This window comes from Aulonocara stuartgranti, assembly GCF_965226115.1.
Source record: "Aulonocara stuartgranti genome assembly, chromosome: 22".
Classification (NCBI taxonomy): Eukaryota; Metazoa; Chordata; class Actinopteri; order Cichliformes; family Cichlidae; genus Aulonocara; species Aulonocara stuartgranti.
In genome coordinates this window covers 24,051,948-24,074,225 of record NC_138957.1, presented here as the reverse complement: position 1 = coordinate 24,074,225, position 22,278 = coordinate 24,051,948, and the positions used below count along the sequence as shown (strand labels likewise).

The 22,278-nt window shown below is 41.4% G+C and overlaps 1 protein-coding gene across 1 annotated transcript in view; it reads right to left on the bottom strand.

The window, feature by feature from the left end:
* Positions 1-17,975, bottom strand: part of efna3a (ephrin-A3a) — a 79,528-nt gene extending 61,553 nt beyond the window's left edge. Inside the window, exon 1 of the mRNA XM_082522001.1 lies at positions 17,830-17,975. Within this exon, the coding sequence (XP_082378127.1) occupies positions 17,830-17,939 (110 nt within the window). The 5' untranslated portion in view covers positions 17,940-17,975. The remainder of the gene's footprint in view (positions 1-17,829) is intronic.
* Positions 17,976-22,278: the final 4,303 nt, after the last annotated feature.

The window sequence follows — 22,278 nt, the reverse complement described above, 5'->3', positions numbered from 1 at the left end:
GGACTTCCTCACCGTGTTATCTAGGATGAACCATCTAGGGTGAGGGGGAGGCTACCCTCTTCCTGACCAAGGATGTTTGACCCTTTGATCAGCAGTCCACACACACACACACACACACACACACACACACACACACACACACACACACACACACACACACACACACACACAGGCAAGGTACTCTTTGTGTATGTAGACGTCATATGTTAATGAACTTATGCATATTCATGTAACCTCAATAAAAGGACAGTGATACGGGAGAACGGACGAGAGCTACTGGGGTCAAGCGAAGGAACGGCGCTCTGTCCGGTCTCTCCCGTGCACGAGTAACATGAAGAACTTTGCCTATTTGTGTCTTGCTTAGCAGTGTAATTATATTATCTTAACGTTCCAGCGAATAGGTTCAAGCTACAAACCTATCAGATGCAATCCCTAAAGGTACGCTTTTCATATTTTAAGTAGTAAGCTTCGGTGTTATTTATAAATGTTTATGATTAAATTCTTGAATAACTTAGTGGCAAAACAAATCAAGTGAAATTCTTTGGAACATTTGATTATTTGTTGCAGCATAACAGAAATTTCTCATTTTTGTTTTGCACATACAACGGCAATTTGAATAACTATTGGTTTTAAATGTGATCAAAAAAGATTATGTTTCCTTCTCAGTTGAAAAATGTCACATGCCAAAACATGCCAACATTATGTCATTGTCGTTAGTCATCTTATACAGAAAAGTACATCTAAGTGTCAAGCTCCTGTGAGCCAACATTTCATAAATTTCACTGACTGGTACATGCCCATGCTACAGTATTGTTGTGTCTGTTTATGCAGTTGGCAGAGTGGCATACTTAATCACACTGAGAGTGGATGCTGGTTGTTTTTGTATTTGTTGTTTAAAATTTTCATTTTAGCTGGCTTTTAGACGTTTAAAATGAAACATTTGTGGGTATAAATGAGTTGTTATTGCTACGTTAAAACAACCGGATTCTTTCATAAGGTGTCATAGATGCACAAGCGCAAAAACAGGCCATGCTAGCCTTTTGGTAAGCAAAACAATGTTGTCATAATATCATTTAGATATTATTGTCATTAAATAAAAGTTACATGATGCAAAAATGCTAAAAACGAATTCTTTTAGGATGTTGCTAGGTGGTTGCTAGGCAATAAAATGCCTCATTATATCTGTTATAGATAAGAACCTTCAGTGGCTTAAGTGGCCAAGTCTGGCAGCTCAACTCTTGGTGGGCCTACGAGGAGTTTGTGGACAAAGTAACAAACGAACACACTGACGGAGACTTTGTGTTTTATGGTGTGATGTAGGTAGTCTGCTAAACCACAGACAGCAATAGAAAGAGGCACGTTTCCTGCATTAAAATCTATGAGAAAATTCTGTAACAACAAAAATTATAATAGAACTACAAATTCAAACTTTAAAAATAAGTCAGCAAGTGCTATTTTATTAGATTTGACTTTTAATTTTGTATAAATAAATTTTATGGCCCTGTGAAAAATAAAATAAAAGATCATTTCAATAATGGTTCAAAATGACTGACCAAATAAATGCCCAGCTGGCTTCAAGATCACGGCCAAGTGATGAGTCCTGAAAAGACATAGGCTAAACTTAAAAAGCCTTATTAGCTGAAACTCAACAAGGAATTTTGGTATTTGCCCAGTTGTTGGCTCCTTCAGTGGTGCCTGTTGTTCAGTCAGCTTATAGATGTAAGTTGTGAGTATTGTTAAAAAATATTCATAAAAATTAGGGGAAACAAAAACAGAAGCCTGCTCAGATAAATATTTTGCAGGGGCAACACCAGCTCATGTGAGTGGAAGAGGAGAAAGAAGTTGTATTAAGGGGAAGACAGCAGAAAACAGAAGCATGCAGAAGAGTGTCGAGGATGGTTTGGGCACACAGGAGTTCTTCACAGTTGGGCTTACATTGCCAACAGAGCGATACGTAGGTGTGAGGAGGTTGAGCATCTGTGGCAAAACTTACTGACAGGGTGTCCAGTGATTCCCAGCAGTATTGTGTTATTGCATTACGTTACTGCACACAGTATCTCCTAGTAGTGGTTTGCCACAGCCTATTTATAGTGCACTTTGGTTTGGCCAAAAGTGAAGAAAAATTAAATTAAAAGATTAAAAACTGAGAAAGCAATTCCCATCTATACAGGCACTCCAGAAAGAAAATGCTGTAAACAAAGGATGCTTTCAGAAATATAAATGATTATTTATTGGCCCCAAATGTATTCTGCAGCAGGACAACGACCCCAAAAATACAGCAAAAGTCATTAAGAACTTTCTTTAGTAAAAAACAACAAGAAGTTGTTGTTGTTGTTGTTGTTGAAGTTGAATTTTTCTTTTGTTCATTCTCTGCATTTTGTTGATTGATGAAAATAAATGATTGACACTTACATTTTTGAAAGCATGCTTTGTTTCAGGAATTTTCTCTCACCTGTAAATCCTCCAATTCCTAAACCTCTCCCAGCTTCACATCACACTTGGCACACGCCCCCAGGAATTCAACCATAGAAGAAGTCCTAAAGGGCATGAAATTATTTGGCAGTTCCTGGGACTAAACCAGAGGAAGGCCAAGTGAAGTCAAATACTCATCTTAAAACTCCAATATTTTTGGTCAGACTTGGTTTGGGAACTCAGGTGGCTTTGCCAGCAATACATTAGAAGCACAGCTTCAACAAACAGGTTTCAACTGTTAATCATCTCAGACATCCAACCTTCCCATGAGGGAAATTATAATTATCTTTTTCGAGCATTACGTGCGTCACATTATTTTTACAAAGCAGAATGCAGAACATTGTGCTCCGGAAATCGGGGCAGTTAATTTTGACACACAATAGCAGTCAGTTACAATAGAAATTCAATATCAGTAAAAACATCAGAAGATGTTGGTGGCACCGACGTATTCATGGACACAAAAACTTCATTTTGACAGTTTTGGATGAGTTACAGCCTTTTGTAGGTTAACTATAGTGCTTTGCTGAACACATGAACAGTTTTGGGAAATGCTTTTTCTGTTGCTGAGAATTCTTTTTAAAGTGTTATGAGATATGTGCCAAAACAATTAGGGGAAAAAAACTTTCAAGCTTTATAACGTTTTCTCTCTTGCCTATTTTAACTCAACAACAACAACAAAAAAGGAATCACTGGTGCTTTTTAATGGGGATAAAAATCCAGAAAAAAGCTACAGTTCTAAGTTTTGTTCAAAACAAGTTTAAAATTGAAGTAGTAAGGCAATGTTACAGTATTGCTTAATTTCTGATATTCAGAAAAAAGCCTCCTGACCAGAAACTACTTGAAAAACAGAAGATGCCTGGTAGCTTATTAAACATCTTGGTCACAGATAATCCTATTGTAATGCAAATTTGCCTATTTAAGTTCCAAACATTGGTGCAAAATTTCTATCTTGTTACAGACAGATGCGCTAACCTGACTCAGTCAATGCCATTACACTATCATGAGTTGCTTATTTAAATGCAATCCGAGAGCCTGTTTACTTTAAGTGACCTCCCTGGGTCTCGGTCGACAGCGAGTGGAGGTTAGTGATTAAAGGTGTCGTTCCACCCGCTGACCTCGGAGGTCAAAGGAATTCTGGGTGAATTACTTCGCAAAAGGCCAGACCTGTATCGAACGCAAGGTTGATTGAAAAATGGATATTTGCATACAAGCACAGGCTGGCAGAGCAGAAAACCCTGGCGCTCTGCTCGGGTTGAGGTGGCAGCGGTGGAAACAAGTCCTCATTAAGGAGAAAAGCATCATTTTCTAAAGCTCCGAGCGCTCTCTCCCTGTCTCTAAATATACAATAGGGCTGACACTAGTTAAAAAATAAAAAAATGAAACCTAAATAACTAAAGAAACCTGTGCTGCATGTTTAAAATTAACTCAGCTCCACTCATAAATAATACATATGATGATAGATTGCTGATGAACTGTCTAATGAAGAGGAGGTGTGTGTTGTGAGGGGGTGCGGGTACTGGTTTTCGCTGACGCACAACAGTTTTGGGGTTTTTTTAGACTTAAAAACTGAGACCGCACACACACACATACCACGATGCAAGAATGCTAATGTCGCTGGCATTTCTGAAACTGCCGTTATCTTTCTAGCACTGCACATTAGGTAGAGATATCGTTTCCTCCACACTCGTTTCCCTCCCTCCGCACGGCGTGCGCTGGAGGTTCGAATCAAAACTTAATGGAACCTCTAATTTGAGCAAAAGTTCATTCCCGTTAAGAAAATTAAAGCCTGCTAATTAGGGATTACAGGCTGTTTTATGATTGCAAATGCCAAGTCTGAGGCTGTCACAGATTTTAGGAAATCTTGAAGACGAGTAAAACTTTCTTTCAGCAGACAATTTGTGTTGACAGAAAGGAGAACTTGAGAGTTTGATGTTTCAATTTGCATTACTCTGGATTAAATTAAAAAGCAAAACAAAAGAGATATCAGACAGAGACGTGAATTTGATTATCTACAGTTTCTCCCTTTTTTCTAATTACAACCGCAACGTTTTTAAAGGCAGCAAGCTTTTCCAAGGAATAAACCTCCTGGTATTAAACCAATTTCCACAAGGGGAATCCATCTCCTGCAGTTGCTGTGCGTCACTTGCTTTCCCCATCTTCTACACAAAGACCTCAGGCTATATATGTTATTCTCTTCACTACATCATTTAACTCCTAACAATGTGCTCCACTGTTATTCTCGCTGCCACCGTAGCCTACGCCTATACTCACTCTATTTCTCATCTGCTATACGAGGACTACCATATACATTTCCTGCGTCTCTCCCTTCTTTGGCTCCTACCTTCCTGACAGGCCTGTTCATGGCCCTGTCACTGACTGTCACCTGTGACACAGGCTTCCACAAAAGACAGTGTGTTTCTTCTTTGCATCATGTGGTAAATGAGTGTCACTTCTCTCTCCCTCTTCCTTTTCTCACACTTCCCTTCCCTCTCACGCATGTGCGCGCACACACAATGCGCACACCTGCTGCAGCACCCTCTATTCTCCTTCCTGCTGTAGATCCCAGAGCTGACAGGTGCTTGGAGGGATTTCACAGTCCTGACACGACAGCAACTGAAAAATTGGTGGCTGTGTTTGAGGCATGTGAATAATACTTAAAGAGAGAGGTACAGAGTGAATTACCTGGCTAGCTAGCTAGCTAGATTGATAGATATGCAGACACAATGGCACAATGTCACAACTTTCCAAGGACTGATGTCCCAACAAATGCACTCCAAGGTCAGATTGTGCAATATTCCAAGACGCTGCCAAAAAAAAAAAAAAAAAAACACTCTACAGGCTTCAGTTGGCATGTTAAAAGTTAAAGCTCATGACTGTCCAATTAAAAACAAACCTGGCTTATTTGGAAGAGCATCCAAAGTCCAACTCCTGGAAAATTGTCCTTTGGACAGACTGACAGGCAGACCAAAGCAGAGATGTCTGGCCATAATACACAACACTACATTGCAGCATGTCAGGACAAATACCTTATATGAAATGTCAAGTACAGTGGCGGAGAGGTAATGATTTAGGCTTGTTTTTCAGCACATGACCAGGGCAATCGCAAGTGCAGCAGCAACTCTACAACAGAATGACTGAAAAAGAAAAGAATCAACATGCCACAATAGCCCAGAGGAAGCTGAGACCTCAACCTGATTGAAATGCTGTGCATAAACAAATGCCTATTTTTATTATTTGTTTTTAATTTTAAACCATCTGACAGAACAATGCCACCAGTGACTGGTTTACTGGAGGACTATTCCCCCAGCTCAGGTGTCTTACTACAGCCCTCAACATCAATTACCTGCTTCCCCAGTGAGCTTCTCGTACCACCATTGGACAGACTCCATATCCGTATCTTGGAGCACTGCTGCTACTCTTTATACTGCTCTGGAGATCCAATCTGAGCAGGAGGGCCAGTCTAGCTAGAACCTGTATTACAAACCTTCCACGACACCAAGCTGACAAATGATGCAGAGAAGAACAAGGACTACTTTTGATAACTGCAGTTCAAGACAGAGTTCATCTGCAGGATGAGAGACTCACTAAAGAAGCATCTGATTATATTTATTATTTATTTATTACTGCAAAGTTCTAGGCAAATAAAATATTTGTAGAGAAGAAACTCTATTATTTATTGAGTCATTTAAGAAAGCCAATGTACTGGGAAAGTAGCCACATGCACACCCATGCATGCTAAACCAGATGAGTGCACATACACTAGCATCACACACTGAATTTGCGGGAAATACTGTGGACCATTCAAAGGCCAGTTTTCCGCATCAGATCAGTGGTATCAGTGTCTATAAATTCATAGTGCTGCATTTTCATAAAAGAAGAATTCCAAACTGTTAACCTACAAAGGTAAAAATCATCATCGAGAATCGGCTCGAAAAAGAACCACTGATAATGGACTTGGCTAATCACTGCTAGCACAATATATCATGATATATTTGTCCAATTTCCCAACCCTTGTGGACAAGCAGTGGAAATTATCTGAGTGGGCCATTACTATTTCCTGATTCATAGCCACCAGGATCTGTGCCATGCAAACACTACTCCGACCGGTACAATATTGTGTGTGGGTTCAGAATAGCCACTGTGACAGTTGCCTGTTCTGCTATTTTTCCTGATTTTTCAGCAGTGCCTCCAAGCTGCTTGTTCTGATACAGTACACATCAGCACCACAGAAAAGGTTGAGGTCTTTAAAGATACTCCAATTCCTGACACACCATTAATATTCTCCATGCAGACTCTTCCTCTCCCCTACATACAAATATCCCCTTTTCCCCCCTCCTCCTCCTCGTCCTAGCCTATCCCCCACCTCCACTCCACTGTCAGCCTTTACATCTTAGAAGTGCTTTATATCCCCCTCTCACAAGTTCCTTTTTTCCCCTCATTTTCCTCCCCCATACTCACTTTCTTCCTCTTCCTTTTGGTTATTTTTTGTCAGAACTTTTTCTACGTTTTCCTCCTGGGAAGTGGCACAGAATCCCTTTAAGCGCTGCAAAAGCAAATCTATTTATCATAACCATCTATCTCTCACAGTACATATACTTTATCCTATACTGAAAGACACACGGGCACAAAGAATGCAGTGAGAAGGAAAACCACAGCCTCCCTTGTGTTCTCACACTGTACTAAGACGTCTATGAGCGAGATGATTTCTAAATAATGAGACGACCTATGTGATTCACTCTTTCAACTGCAATAGAGCGATAAATTAAAGGGAGGTAAATGGGCGGTAGTGCCCACTTTCCCTCCCACGCACAGCAATGCGGTTGAGTGAGGCAGTCTTCTGGGACTTCCCATTGACTCCACACAAGGTGAGAACGGAGCAGGAACAGAAGGCTGAGCAAAAACACTTCAAACAACACGGCAGGAAGACTGAGAGCGCTGCTGCTCTGCGAGGCAAACGCAGGCGTGAGGGAGACACTGACCAAAAGAGACGGAGAGGGCCAAGACGAGGAGACAGAATCATTACTGTGCTTTCAAAGACAATCAATCAAACAAGGATGTACGCGCACACATACAAGAACCCAGACAGACATTGAGACATGAAAACACCTTAAATGCCACCTAATAGCAGCCAGACAAACACAGAGTGAGAGAGCACAGCAGGACATTGATATTCTATACACCCACACACAGCATGGTGAAGCGCTGGGCTCGTCTCTGTGTGATTCCCAGTTTTACACACCATGCTAGTCTAGACACAGTGCTATGCTGCATTACACCGGTTGTTACCATGAGAAAACATTGCATATACAACACTCACGGTAAGTAAGAAATGTAGCTTTAACACTATGGTCATCGGGGCAGCACTCACAGATGTCTGCTGTACATAGCCCCAAGCTGCTGAAAAGCAGCTGAACCAACCAAATAACAAACAAAGCACTGCAGCAGATTGGTACATAGCCAGGGGAGATTTGCACAGTTTAATCAGGAGGCATGTCGAACAGGTAGATTACAGACTCTTATATTTCAAGAACCTGGTCATTAATACTACGGCTCTCAAAAATTTGCGATAACAAGCAGGGCGCCACCCCTTCTTATTCCTCTACAAATCATCCTCCGAGCTTTAACAAATGCAAATAACAGACTGCGATGTAGAGCTATTTCCCTCATCAACATTTCAAACTGATCAGGAGAGAGCAAAGGACTGAAACATCCCCACCTTCGCCACCACCAACCTTCCCACCCTCGGTGACGGAGGACGCCGGCAGTGTGTTGAGTCATGTCTTGTCCAAGTGCAGGGGAAAAAAAACGCAGGTGTGTGAGTACAGAGTCATAATTATGCATGTGCCGTCGCTCATGCATTAACCATGACTGGATTTACACATCAAGGCGGCAAATGAATTCAGAGTAGGTATTTTTTTTATGCAGACCAACACGAGACCTGATTAAATGATGAGGTTGAAGATATGGAAACATGGGTGCAAAGAAAGGAGCAGAGTACCACTGAGCTGTCTGCTGATCTGCTGACTGTACCTCCTGTTATATTACATAAAAGTCTGAACCATTAAAAATGTATTTTTGCCCATTTGTCTCTAATAAATAATTGCACAAGTATTTTATTGTGGCATAGCTAAGTCTGAGGAGCAGGAGATTATTTTCACCCTGTTTTTCATCCATATGAGTGTGAGATTAAACAAGCCTCATTTCAGTCAGACAGCTGAAGTTTCACATGATTCATTGCAGCAGCAGAATACAGTTTGGATTGTAGGCTCCAAACTCAATTTGCTCTTTATTTGTCAGTTGGGTAAGTACTTGGTTTTCAGTTTTAGCATTCAGGGTTTGGGGTTTGCTTCTTATTATGTGGAAACAAACACCATCTGAACTTGGCCTGACATCTCACAGCATCAGATTTTTTTCTTTCAATAAAGCACCTACTAAAAGATCTATGAGCAGTCCTCTTTATTGAAGTGAAGTCTTGCTACCCTGCAAGAACTCCCTCTTTAGAAAGTGACACACTTCTCGCAATCCGTATTGTACAGAACACACATGCACATCTTTCAGGCTTTCACGCTCTCGCCTGTCATTCACATTGAAGGAGATGACTTACGTTGTCAAACTGAATTGCGGAGCCGATACCATGCTTTGTTTGTGCTGCTTGGAGTTGCGAAAAGTTCAACTTTTCAAGTGCCAGCCAATCAGATCATGTTTATTTAAATCAAGAATTTTGTAGTGATCATCAAAGTAAGTCACAGGTTGCCAGCTAAGCTCATGCCAACAACTAGTCAAAGCTCAGACTACTTGCCTTGTGACTGGCAACCACAACAGCAAGCCACACATATGGCATACCCAGCAATTAAATGTACGGCAACATGAGAACGCTGCTTGACGTATTTTGTCTCTTCTAATTTTCTCAATTTTCTTTGTCAAAATCATACCACAGCCATAATGTTTAATCCATGTATGTGGTCATGCGTGAGCCTCATTATGATTTAGTAACACTAAAGTAGGATGGCAACATCTTTGCCACAAGGAAAAATAGGTTACTGCTTTAGTTTATTATGCTTTTGGAGACAAACTCCAAGTAGTTGCAACAACCAGAGTTTGAAACTCTGAGTGACCATGATCAATCACAAGGAGAAGGGACAGGTTGCCAATCCCATCGTGGTGCATCTATGTCACTATTTGTGGAGGAATTCCTGTTTCAAATCTATCAGATTCTGACTCTGGAATACTAAGTTGTTAATGTGAATTTCTATACACGATGACAGTAAAAGATTTAGAATAGGAAATAAATTGTAAATGGACTGGTTCTTGTACAGTGCTTTTCTATTCTGCTTGAGCACTCAAAGCTTTGTACTTCAAGCTTCAATCACCCATTTATACAAAAGATTTTATACAAGCACTATTTTCTATGGCTAAGTGTTTTCTATCTAACATTGATACACATTCATGGTCCAGTGAATGTATCGGGAGAAACTTGGGGTTCAGTGTCACGGACATGCAGACTGGAGAGGCCAGGTATTGAATAACCAACCTTTTGATTGGTAGATGACCTGCTCCACCTCTTAAGCCACAACCACACCAAACACTGCAACAGATTTGCAATTTTTGCAGATTTACCAAAGTTAATTGACAAATTATCACAATTAACACATTAATAGCCAACTTGACCCCACTGAATCACAAACAGACTCTGTTTTATTGCCATTTTAATGTTGTCTTGATGCAAAGTCACTTTTGAAGACAGCAGCTCATTGTCACCAGTCATAGACCCTGTCATAATCCCTGTCTTCAAGGCAAACATTTCAATGAAAAAACTAATTGCACATAGTTGCAGTAATTATGGTTGTGCTAAAGTGTCCAATCAATGTCTTCTGTAGTGTGACTGTAGCATTAAATAGACAACTGAACTGTTAGGAAGTATTCAGTGTTCATGAGGAGAATGAGCCATGCCATTTGTGTACAAAGCAGCGCAGCTCAAGTTGATTGCCTGAACTGGCTGGCAGGCTTCACTTCATTTCTTCAGTTTAATTGAAAAAGTAATCACCTGTGTGTCTAATATAATATATCTAATATTAACTGTTATTTCATTTGATTTCATTTATTTTCTTATGTAACTTTGAACTCATGTAGCACTCAAAAACATTCAGCTTTCACAGTATTGTTTATTGGTCCCCCTCAACACAACAGAAACACAACAAGAAGGACTAATGCGTCTATTCGACCTCTTTCCCAGCAATCCGATGTGGACACTGCATACTGACTTGCGTGTACAGTACTATATTTTTCAAAAGCTGGATGTTCCCTGAAAAAAAGGGTTTTATTTAATACCGCCAACGTAATTACCTCAACAAGCACAGCATTTCAATATCTCCGCAGTTTAAATTTGCGCAGCACAGCTCTCCAGGTTCCTGACAACAATCTAACCTTTACTTCTGCCAGTAGGTAGCTTCCCCTCCGATTCACTTGCGCCACACTTTCAAGTTTTAATGACTTTGCTATCATATTTGTAATAGAGCAGTTTCGCTTGAAAATGTACTGATTTAAATGTTCCCTCTAACAACATAAGAGGGATACATTAAGCGGCGGCGGCTGCCGCTGAGAGGTCAAATTACTTTTTGTCATTCTGGATGCACAGAGCACTAGAGAGAGATTTCAATTTTCTTCAAATATTCTTATTACAGAGACGACGGCTGCCAAAGGGTCTTAGACCTTCATATAATTACATCTTCAATAGGAAAAATCTCAATTATAAGAGAATATCTAATTATTACGCTGCCCATATCCGAAATTGCCCTCACATAAAAAGGAATACTGGAGCCGTATCATCCACTAAGCTGTGAGGACAGTTTCCACTTCTCGTAACACGGCTGTTGTTAAGCACCCAAGAGCATTAGAGGGAAGACCTGTCACGGCTCAAGACCTGAAGGGAATGAACAGAGAACAAGATATGACAGAGCACAAACCTGTGTCCTCGCTCGCTGCCTTTTTTATGAAAGGACACTGATAACTCTGAGGGCGCCAGTTGGTGCAAAATACCGCCTCAATTGCCATACCTCAGAAGAGGCCTTCTGCTTCAATAAAAAAACAAATTATTTTGACCAACTGCTGTGGCTGCCATATTGTTTTCCTGGCCATGTAGCTTAACAAGGCCCATTTCCCAAATAATCAAACTCCAGCCAGTGACCATCCACCTATCAACAGCTTTGATCTTTTTCCTACATGGCAGCCATTTTCATCATAGCAGCAATGTAATTTCCCAGTGGGTAACGGGCACTGCGGTGCAGACTCCCAGTGTAATGTACTGTGGAGTTGCCATTCTGAAGTTGGAAAGCCCTCTTTGTAGAAAGCATTTGCATTCAAATCATTGAGTCTGAAATTGGTTCTACCTGTCTGGGATCAGGACTATCTCCTGTGGGTTCCCACTGCCAGTTAAGTGCAGTTTTTATAAGCTTGGAGTGCAGGAATGCTAATGGCCTTTGATGACATATGAAGAGCCTAACTATGTTTTTCCCTTGGACTCCTCCACGGAAAAAAGCACTCCAGGTCACCTGAGGTAGCTCTTAGATGAGTCCCAAGGTAGCTTCCCATCAGAGCTCATGAACGGGTTATAATCAAATCAAATCAAATCAAATCACTTTTTATTGTCACATCACATGTGCAGGCACACTGGCACAGCACATGCGAGTGAAATTCTTGTGTGCGAGCCCCACAAGCAACAGAGATGTGCAAACACAACAACACAAACGAGCAAAATACAAGAATGGCCAACCTGAAACTAATAAATATATGTACAATATATAATAGTGTATGCATTTCTGGATGTGTATACTAAATATTTTCCTACGTGTGTGTGTGTGTGTGTGTGTGTGTGTGTGTGTGTGTGTGTGTACACATTTTTACAAATTAAATAGTAAAAAAATAAAATAAAATAATAATAATAATAATAATAATAAAATATATAAAATATACAGAGTTGAATATGTGCAAAACAAGTGGCATTTATATACAGTGTGGAGTGCATAATGTTGAATGGCCCACCACACCTGCAGATTCCTTATTAAAATGAAGCTCAGCAGGCTTGGAGTGCTTTGGACATTTAGGAGGATCAGAATAGATATAAAAAAGCCGAAACACCAAGACGGGAGACTTTATTGTAACAGAACAATAGCTGATGTTTTCAGACTTTTCCCTTGGTTCAAATCTGTTGAATTGCATGTTGGCTTTAATCAAACTGCTTGGTAGAGTGTGATTTATGCCCAACAACAGCAGTGGCCAAAAATGAACACTGTGCCATTTTATTTTTGTTTTTGCAATTACGTCCCTTAAATATATTAAATTTCACTCTTTGTGTTAAGAATTCTAAATCACATGTTTCATATCTGGAAGAAAAGAAAAAGATGAGAGTAGATATTATAAAATATGCGCATAAGGAGAACGTTGTGATAAAGGTTTTTCATTTTTATCTTGTGAAAGAATTGCACAGGTGCATACTTTCCTACAGCTTTTCATTTTATTTTCACATTTCAGAGGAATAAGTTGCATTTACTTTGAGTCTTGGATTTATTCAAAACACATAGGCTACTTTTCTTTCATCCGTGCCTGCACTCGTGTTTTTCTAACCTTTGCTTTCTCTGGAGCTCCTGCTGAAGCTATACCAAGGCCTTGTTTCACACAAACATAGTTAAGGCCTCTAAGGAGCATGAACCCCGGAGCAGTGACTGACAAGCCCATAATAATCAATTCTCAGGCATGCTGTTCCAAGGCAATACTTGATCTGAGCTTCCCGAGCTTAGCGCCGAATGCTTCACGGCGCTTTACGGACACCACAAAATCAAATTAAAAATGCATTTGGAAATTGATCACCTGATGCACCCGGATTGATTGCTGCTCCAAAAGCAACCAGTTCGTATTTTTGTTTGGCCAGGTTCCATTCACCTTCCCATACCATATAAATGTATTGATCTGCACACCCACTCTTGGATCTATAAGAGCCATTAAATATCCTTTCAGTGTTTCTCCATCCACTTATGTGACTCATACCACATTGCAACAAGCTAAAAATGGTCAGAACACAGCTTTGCAGACCAGTAACCTTTAACCACTTTCCACCACTTCACTTCCAATGAGCGCTGGGCGATGATACTAAGTTAGTCGTCCATTTAAAAGCAGTGCTCATCAAACTAATCTTCTAAATGTCTAAAACAAACGAAATGGAAAGCATTCATATCTCAACAAACAACCTGAATAGTTGGAGAGGGGAATATTCCATTTTAGATATGGAGGAACATGATTAATTCAAAAACTCAAAAGGTCAAATTGCACTTTTCAATCAGTGTTATTCACACACATTCCCTCTCATTTAACATAACTGCAACCAAGGAGAAAAAAAGCCCACTATCTACTGCTGTTTGAGGCGCTTGTGTGGTACAATGAATGCAAAAGAACAAATTGAACGCCGGTGAATAAGATGCATTTGTATGCAAAATTACCAAGACAGCCAAGAGACAGAGCTGCAGGCGGACGAACGTGCATGTAATCAGGTAGCAAATCTGCTTGTCTCCCGTAAGCTCCGTATGCGTCGCCGTGTTTCTCTGGGCCGAGGGGCAGGTGAGTGGCAGCAGCTATTGTCTCGGAGCACTGGTCCACATGAATGACCCAGCCTGTGTCCACATTAGCACGGATCAACTCCTGTGGGTATCTTCTCCCCAGAAAACAGCAGCTACAGCACATTCAGCCAAATAACTGAACTTCCATATCCGGCAAAGCCTGCGCTCTTTTTCACCCTTCCTGACTTTTGACCGACTTAATTAATCTTTCCACTGCTTTATTCTAGTGAAAGACATCTCTGCTTTCCACCTTTCCAACATCTTCACCTTCCATTCCCTTCTATTACAATCTCTCAGTTAGAGCCAGCTCTTCCTTACAGTACTATTCTTCACACTTTGTAGCCTTTGCTTTTTCTCCATCTACCTTCTGAAATGTCCTTATCCATTACCTGACATTTCTTTTTCCCATCCTTCTCTCTCTCATTTCTTCATTTCTCAGTAATGATTGCCTTTACTGCAACTTAATATCTACAAAGTGTTTCCTACAGGGCACCAGGTTCTCCTCTGTCCCATAGGGGACCGCCTCCAACTCTAGCTGGGTCTACACACCCACAAAAACCGACCTGGTGGTTAATGAGCCTGTTGAGAAAGACGGCACCTTGACTCAACATTGATCACCGGGCCGCTGTTCCTCGAACTCTCTGGGAAGCTATTTGTCAAGGTGATAATTTATTTTGTAGCACCAGATATACTGTGTGGGGAATTGGGTTGTTTTCTTTTGTGTGTGTGTGTTCCAGGGGCTTGACAGACACCATTTCAGGGCCAAATCAGTCCATAATGTGTAGCATAAAACACGCTGAGCTGTAAATCACTAAGTATCGGCCACAAACAGTGAAAGAAAGCTTTCATCTGGCTGAGCAGGCAAGGGAATGGCGATTTAGCAAAGAGACGTGTGGCACATTTTCAAACGCAATTCTCTGGTATTCCTTCACACACCCATGCAAAGACTTTTTTGCTCTGGTGTTCTGCTAAGTTAAAAGCATTAGCAGACGAACTATGTGACTTAGTGAGGGAGTGGGAGATTGAATGAAAGCTGCGCTGCTGTTTTCATCACACCCACATCACACCGGGCAATTATGGAGATGCGTCCTGTGAAACCAGCGAGGCCAGACACCTGATGGGAGGAGGTGGCAGGAGTATGGGACGCTGCTTGCGGGTAGGCGAGGCTACCGCAGTGCACCGCTGCTCCGGCATGCTCTCAAGATGTTCCACATCTCCCCCCTCTAATTGGCAGATGGCCTCAGATGCGAGATGATTTAATGGCCTGCGTGTGTGTTTTTTCTTGCCTCAGTCAGCCATTAGCAGGGACATCTGTAACGAGTTGGCCAGGCACACTGCTGAGAGTGGAAGCTGAGGCCAACACTTTCTAATGGGGGGTAGTGCGGTCGTGACGGGCTTGGGCGGTAATCAAAGCACTCCGAGGTATTTCTTGGGGTTATGATAATCGGGATATCTCGTTTCAAATTGTGCGAGGCATGACAAAAAGCAATAATAAATCATCTGATGTTGTTTACCTCAGAAAAGCTGAAAAGAATCAAACAGAGCAGTATTACTGAGGAATCCACTGTGTGACAATCCACTTTTGACTTTCAGTATACCAGAGCAAGACATTTCTAGCTGAGCGTTATCATAAAAAGCCATTTTCATGGCTTTGGCACAAACAGCTTGGCTTCCAAGTGATCCCATTTCTTGCAGCTGTGCCGTAACCATCTGTGCTGAATGCTGCGCTCAAGGGTGAAACATTAAGGCCTGAACCAGAGTTTTGGCCCTAAAGGCCTCTGGTTTCTTTCTCTCTCCTGCTGCCTTCATTTCTTACTGCTCCCTCCTGAGCTTGCCTCTATAACGAAAGCTGGATGAGAGACAGAGCTGCGTTACTGAACAAGCAAGGCCTTTAGCTGGTTTCTGTGCATGTAGGAGAAATGGCTCCAAGCCTTGGGCCTTTTAAGGCTTGATGGCCATCAGTATTCTTGCCATAGCCTCTGAGGATTTGTCTGCTACCTGCAAACTGGGTCAGTTTTTGCATTATTTTAGAGATTTGTATCTCACTGTGGAGAAAGAAGGTTTTGCACACGCATGCATGTAGACCCACACCTGCACGTTGTCTTTCTCTCTCTGCTTCCTTCCCTCTATGCCTCTCTCTCACACACAAACACACACACTGCATTTTGAATTCATCAATATGTGCACATATTTGTCATTTTAACACATAAATGTCAATTTAAAGCCACCGAATGTGCTAACGCTGTAATGAATAACTACACCGAGCAAACATACCCACGCTGTGAAAATCATTTTAGATGGAGCACACGCCAGACAACTAATTAAAATTGATAGATAGACTACTGTTGATTATGGCACTCAAAAACCCGTGCACTTTTTCAGCACTAAAACGCAACTAAGTCTCAGTTAATACACCCCCTCTCTATTCATGTCACACTGACGGGATTAACTGTAGTCATAAATCTGAAACAGTTGTGAATGTGACTCTGCCATTCTCACATTAATGTTAATGAGGAAGTGACACTGCTGCGACATCACCTTTACTGTTTCCATCAGGTTTCCGAACTGTTATTATAATGACTATTTTTAAATTCACCCCACTTTTCTAATTCCAATCGTTTACTGTATGTGTGCCCCCAGCAGAGAGCCCGGAAGGCGAGTGAGGGACCAGCAGCAGCAGATGTGGGGGCGGAAATGAGATGCAGAAAGAGGGGAAAAGAAAGGTGGGGGGTGGAATTGAGGGGGACAGACGGGCTGGTGATACACAGTAGAAAAATAAGAGAAGGAAGAAAAAAGCAAAGTATGTGATAGAGAGAGGCGATAGGGGAGACCCGCGTCTGAGGTGAATACAAATGGACAGAGGAGGAACACAGATAGAGGAGGCGAACGAGGAGTGGGGGGTGGTGGGGGAGGCAAAGAGGGAGGCTGTGTGAGGAGAAGAGATAAAAGAATGTGAGAAAGATAAATTTACTGTTGGCTAATGAGAAGACAAAGGCAGTAGAATCCACATCGATCTCTGCCCCACAGCAAGCTGGCTTTATAGAAGTAGAGAGAGAAAGAGAGATAGCAGAGCCTGAGAAAGCTCACCAGAGGTAAGCAACCTCACAGATGCCGGAGGAATCACAGGATGAGAATAAAGTCAGAGGTATGTTTGAGTGAGTGTGGCAAGCATACTTATTTGTAATGACCACACATATACACTGACTTCTTCAAGTTTGAGTGATGTATGTGAATAATGCATCGATGCTGAATGGGGGCAGGGAGGACGAGCAGACAGCAAGGTAAAAAAAAAAAAAACTACTTCAATGACTCAATACTGGGAGCAAGTAGATGGTCTAAATGTGAGACAGGATTCAAATATTTATATAGCAGGCACTTTACAGGCAGGGTGAACACGAGGAGCATCGCAAAAACAGTTTCCCAGTGGAGATGTATTACTGCACTCAAATGGATTAAATGACTGGGAACAAAGGAAACATCTGAAGCTTGGAATTATTGAAGAGATAAAAAAGAAGACACTTATGAACTACTGCAACTGGTTATTATCTTATTATAAACTCGTATTTCTTAAATATAACTCTTGTGGTGTATTTCAGTGGTGGTTCAAGGGCTTTGCTGTAAATAAAAGAAGCACGTCGCTGCAGGAGAAGGTGCTCACACCGTCATGTAAACAAGTTATCAACACAGGTGTGCATCGACAAAGACCAGCATCGGATAATTTGCTAACAAGGGGAGAGAGTGCACCACTTACAGCAGGTTTGAACTGTTCCAGTACACCGCATGCCGATTGCTGGCTCTCGAAAGGTGCAAGTTTGTAAGCGCCAGCGTGATGAGGCTGAGGGAAAACGTTGCGAGAGCCATAATCCCTCCGCTGCTCAGCCAGTTCTGGTCCCCGCTCCTTCTGTCCCAGGCGACGCGTCACTCACAACATCCCAGCGGTCAAGAAGAAGAAGAAGAAGACGAAAAGAGAAAGAAAATACGCCTTTTCAAGTTCCAGTTACCTTAACAACGGGTTGAATCGGGGTGACTTGTAAGTGGTTACGTGTTCTTCAACTCAAATCCCATTGCGACGAAACCTATTTGGGCATCTTTACTTGTGCCAAATCTATCCGGACTTCTGACGCGTGCCCGCTGGGCACTTTTTCAAGTCACACCTTTTGTTTTGTTTTCCCAGTTCTTTCACTAGAAAGACAGTCTACCACATTCAAAACTAACAGCTGTAAGTCGGTGCTTATTGTTCTCGACGCGCTTTAGAGTCGCATCCAAGGCGCTGGACCTCTGCTGTTGAGATTTGTGTAGCTGTAGGTGACCTGCCGCTTCTCTAATCAGCAGCAGTAGCAGCAGCAGCCACACGCTGCGAACACAACGCTACAAACCCGCCCTCTGACGGCTGAGATGTGCCCACATGTCCATCTATTCTCCCGCCCCGCCCCCTCAAAACATGCACCGTCTCACAAGAAAATGAAAATATATGCGTAAAAATAAAAGGATCAGTCATATTGTAGTAAGGAATTTGATTATTTAAAGCTAAGGTGAAGGTGATTTTAGGTTTAAAGGACATTGATTTGACAAACAATAAAACCGCTCCAAAAGAGCCCATCTAGCACCACCTATTAATTAGTAAATAGGTCAGAGTCAATCAGTCAGTGCTGCACCCAGTGGATAGTTTGCTCCAGCTTTTCTGCTTTATTGTGTGTACCTAACTATAAAAAATTACTACTGATAGGCAAAACATGAAAAATCAACTTATTTGATGTCACATTTTCCCATTTGTTAACGAGTTAAAAATAATCACCTTTACTTTACTTTGGTCTTTTTGCCTCCCCCCCCCAACAGCCTCTCATCAGGTATTGTTTTAGTAAACCTTGACACAGACCATATGGTAGAGTGCGCTCCTTTAAGCACTTATGCGGTATGTTATATAGAGTGGTAATGTGACAACTCTGATATCTAAAATAAAACGGTTTCCATGACTCCTTTCATAATTACAGGCCTTAAAAATGCAGTACAGGTCACATCTTGAAAATTTAAGTATTTTTTTCTGTTTCCATAAGAACAGATTAGGTTCAGGGTTTACTGAGAAATTAAACTGGAGAACACACTGTAAGAATAACATCCCCTCTGGCTGCTTCACGACTCATTATCGCATGTTTAACAGTTAATTATCATCAGGCTGTTCACATTTCAACAGCTATAGTGTTTGATATACAAATGGTTGAAAGTTTAATGCAAAGCCACCACACTGTAATAGTGGTACACAGAGCTATCTAGTGCTGGGCTCAGTCATCTTGATGTAAAGCGCCATCGTGTTCAGGACTTCTTTATCAATATTTTTCATTCTGTGTGTGTGTAGATGCACAACGAGTACACAAATTGCACAATCCTAAACAGTGCTTTGAAAAGAATTTTCTTTAAGACTCAGGAATTAAAAGTTTTAGAAAAATTTCAGGTATGTAAGCCAGTGGGCATAAAAGCGATGTCTCATGCAGAAATAATTTTACTTCTAGTGAACTACATCTGCAAACTTCAGCTGAGGTGGAGGAGGGATACAATACTCACACGGTCACAAAATATTCGACCTTAGAGTGTATATAGAAGATGGTTGTAGCCTCTTGGTCTGAAAAATGAGGCAAATGCGGAAGTGATTTATACCTGTTCAAATCCGCATTTACACAAATATCTAATCAGCCAATCACATGGTAGCAACTCAGTGCATGTAGCCATGTAAACATGTGCATGGTCGATCGTCTGAAGTTGAAACCGAGCATCACAATGGACAAGAACAGTTACTTATGTGACTCTGAATGTGGCATTGTTGTCAGTGCCAGAAGGGATGACCTGAGTATTTTAGAAACTGCTGAGATGTTTCTAGTGGGATTTTTCCACACAACTGTCTCTAGGGTTTATAGAGAAAGGTCTGAAAAAGAGAAAATATAGTAAGCAGGAGTTCTCTGGGAGAAAATATCTTGTTGATGTCATAGGTCAGAGAAAAATGGAAAGACTGCTTTTCAGCTGATAAGAAGGCAACGGGAACTCAAATAACCACTTGTTATAACAGAGTTAGAATCAGAATCAGAATAATTTATTAGTCCCAGAGGAAATGATGTAAGTCCTGGAAAAATAGGAGCTGAAACAGGCTGCATGCAGGCTCGTGTATCCGCACTACAACTAATACAGAAGAGCATCTCTGACTGCAAAACATGTCAAAGCTTGAGCCACATGTGTTACTGCAACAGAAAACGACACAGAAGATCCACGCCTGGCAGCTAAGAAAAGAAAACCGAGTCAAAGTTCAGTTCAGGCTCCAAAGGAAAAACATTGTCTGATCTAATGAGACTTGATTTCTCTTGCAAAAGTCAAATGGTATGATCAGAATTCGGTGAACCATCCTACCCTGTATCAACAGTTCAGGCTGCTGGTGGTGTAATGGTGTGTAATGGTGTGGGGGTATTTTCTTGCCACACTTTGGTCCTCTTATTACCAAGCGAAGATTCTTTAAATGCCACAAGCTTCCTGACTATTGTTGCTGACCATGCCCATCCCTTTATGACAACACTGTATCTATCTTCTGAAGGTTGCATCAAAAACTGCTTTCTTGAACATGACAGGGAGTTCACTGTACTCAGATGGTCACCCGATCTGAGGAATGTTCCCAGCACCTTGTTGAATCTATAGCATGAAGAATTAAGGCTGCTTTGAAGGCAAAAGGGGTTCAGCTAAGTATTAACAGGTGACACTAATGAAGGAAAACGACCCTAATTTCCTTTGATCTGTGCCCCTGAGTTAAGTCTAAGGTCTGATTTGCTAAATTAAAGTCATATCAAATATAGCATAATGTTGGGCCAGCCTTATGATTGTTAAGTTGCTACTGTGAGATTACAGCGTCCTTCAGTCTCTACGTCAGATTCAAGCCTTGCTCTTGAAGTCCAGAGATTGTGTGCTTTCAATAGGTATATAATACACACTTCTTTTACCCAATGGTACAGCTCCTGTATCAAACTGATTTATCTTTTTTGAAATGCCAGATCATGATTTGTGGAAAAAGACAGGCGGCTGAGGCTGCTGAGGTTTTCCATTTTTCCAGTTTCCTTTTTTTTTTTAGCCATCTTCTTCTATTATATTCAGTAAACGACAGACATTTCTACAACCAACATTTCAAAAACTGGACAACTCACACCAAAATAATCTAGAGGGACAAACAACACAACACGCCAGTGGAAAAAAAACAAACATGTATTTTTGATTTGGGGGGTAAACTATCCCTTTAAGGTTACGGCTAGAAATAAGATTCACATTAATATTAGAAAATTAATACAGTGAGTGCAAGGCCATTACAAGTACAGTAATAACACATGTGTCTGAGTAATTATATGTGTGTGTGAGTGTATCTGTGTGCTTATGTGTGTGTGTTAAACAGTGAAATATAGACCGAGGGGGGAGCGTATGAAAATTTGGAGACTTTAATTAACCTGTTTAATTTCGCCGGTGGTGGTTTAACCACTCTATCTAGCCTAATGGTTGCCCGCAGTATTAATGGCTCAGTTAATTCCAAATATTAAGCATTAGCCTCGGTTTGATTAACTCTGCCAATTTCATATCTCATAATGGTGTCCCTTTTTGGAGGGGATATCAGTGATAGTCACACCCATAAACATGGTCGTAGACTCTGTCGGTGCAACTTTTTGCTGAGCGATCCAAACATTAATCTGAATTACCGCCGATGATAAATGAATGCTCATTACACTTCTTAGCCGAGTCCCTGAAGGTCAGAATTTTTTGCGAGCGAGGAGACGCAGCCTGAGTCGGTTGTAGATCTGCTGCCTACTTTCCACTCTTTCATCTCTCATTCATACACACCGTCTGTCTAGTTTGCTCTCGTTTGCTCTCACTCACTCCCCGCTTCTCTGTTGTTTTTGTCAGTGATGACGCCTCTCTTGAGTGCCCTCCGGGCATGTTGCCGTGGCGACTGGAGTAAAGGGGTGGATGAAAGAGCAAGTACCATCACTTTATTTTCTCCCCCAACTCTCTCCCCCCCCACTCCCTCTCTCTGTCCCGCCACCTATCTGTGCAGCTCTCCTGGATCACTCACCTCCATCCACTCCAACATTTGTCATCCTTTTGTCACCTCTCACTCAGGAGGAAAGAAGTGGTGTATCCACGAGGAGCATATTCTTCCCCCTCTACTTGAACCAATGATCTC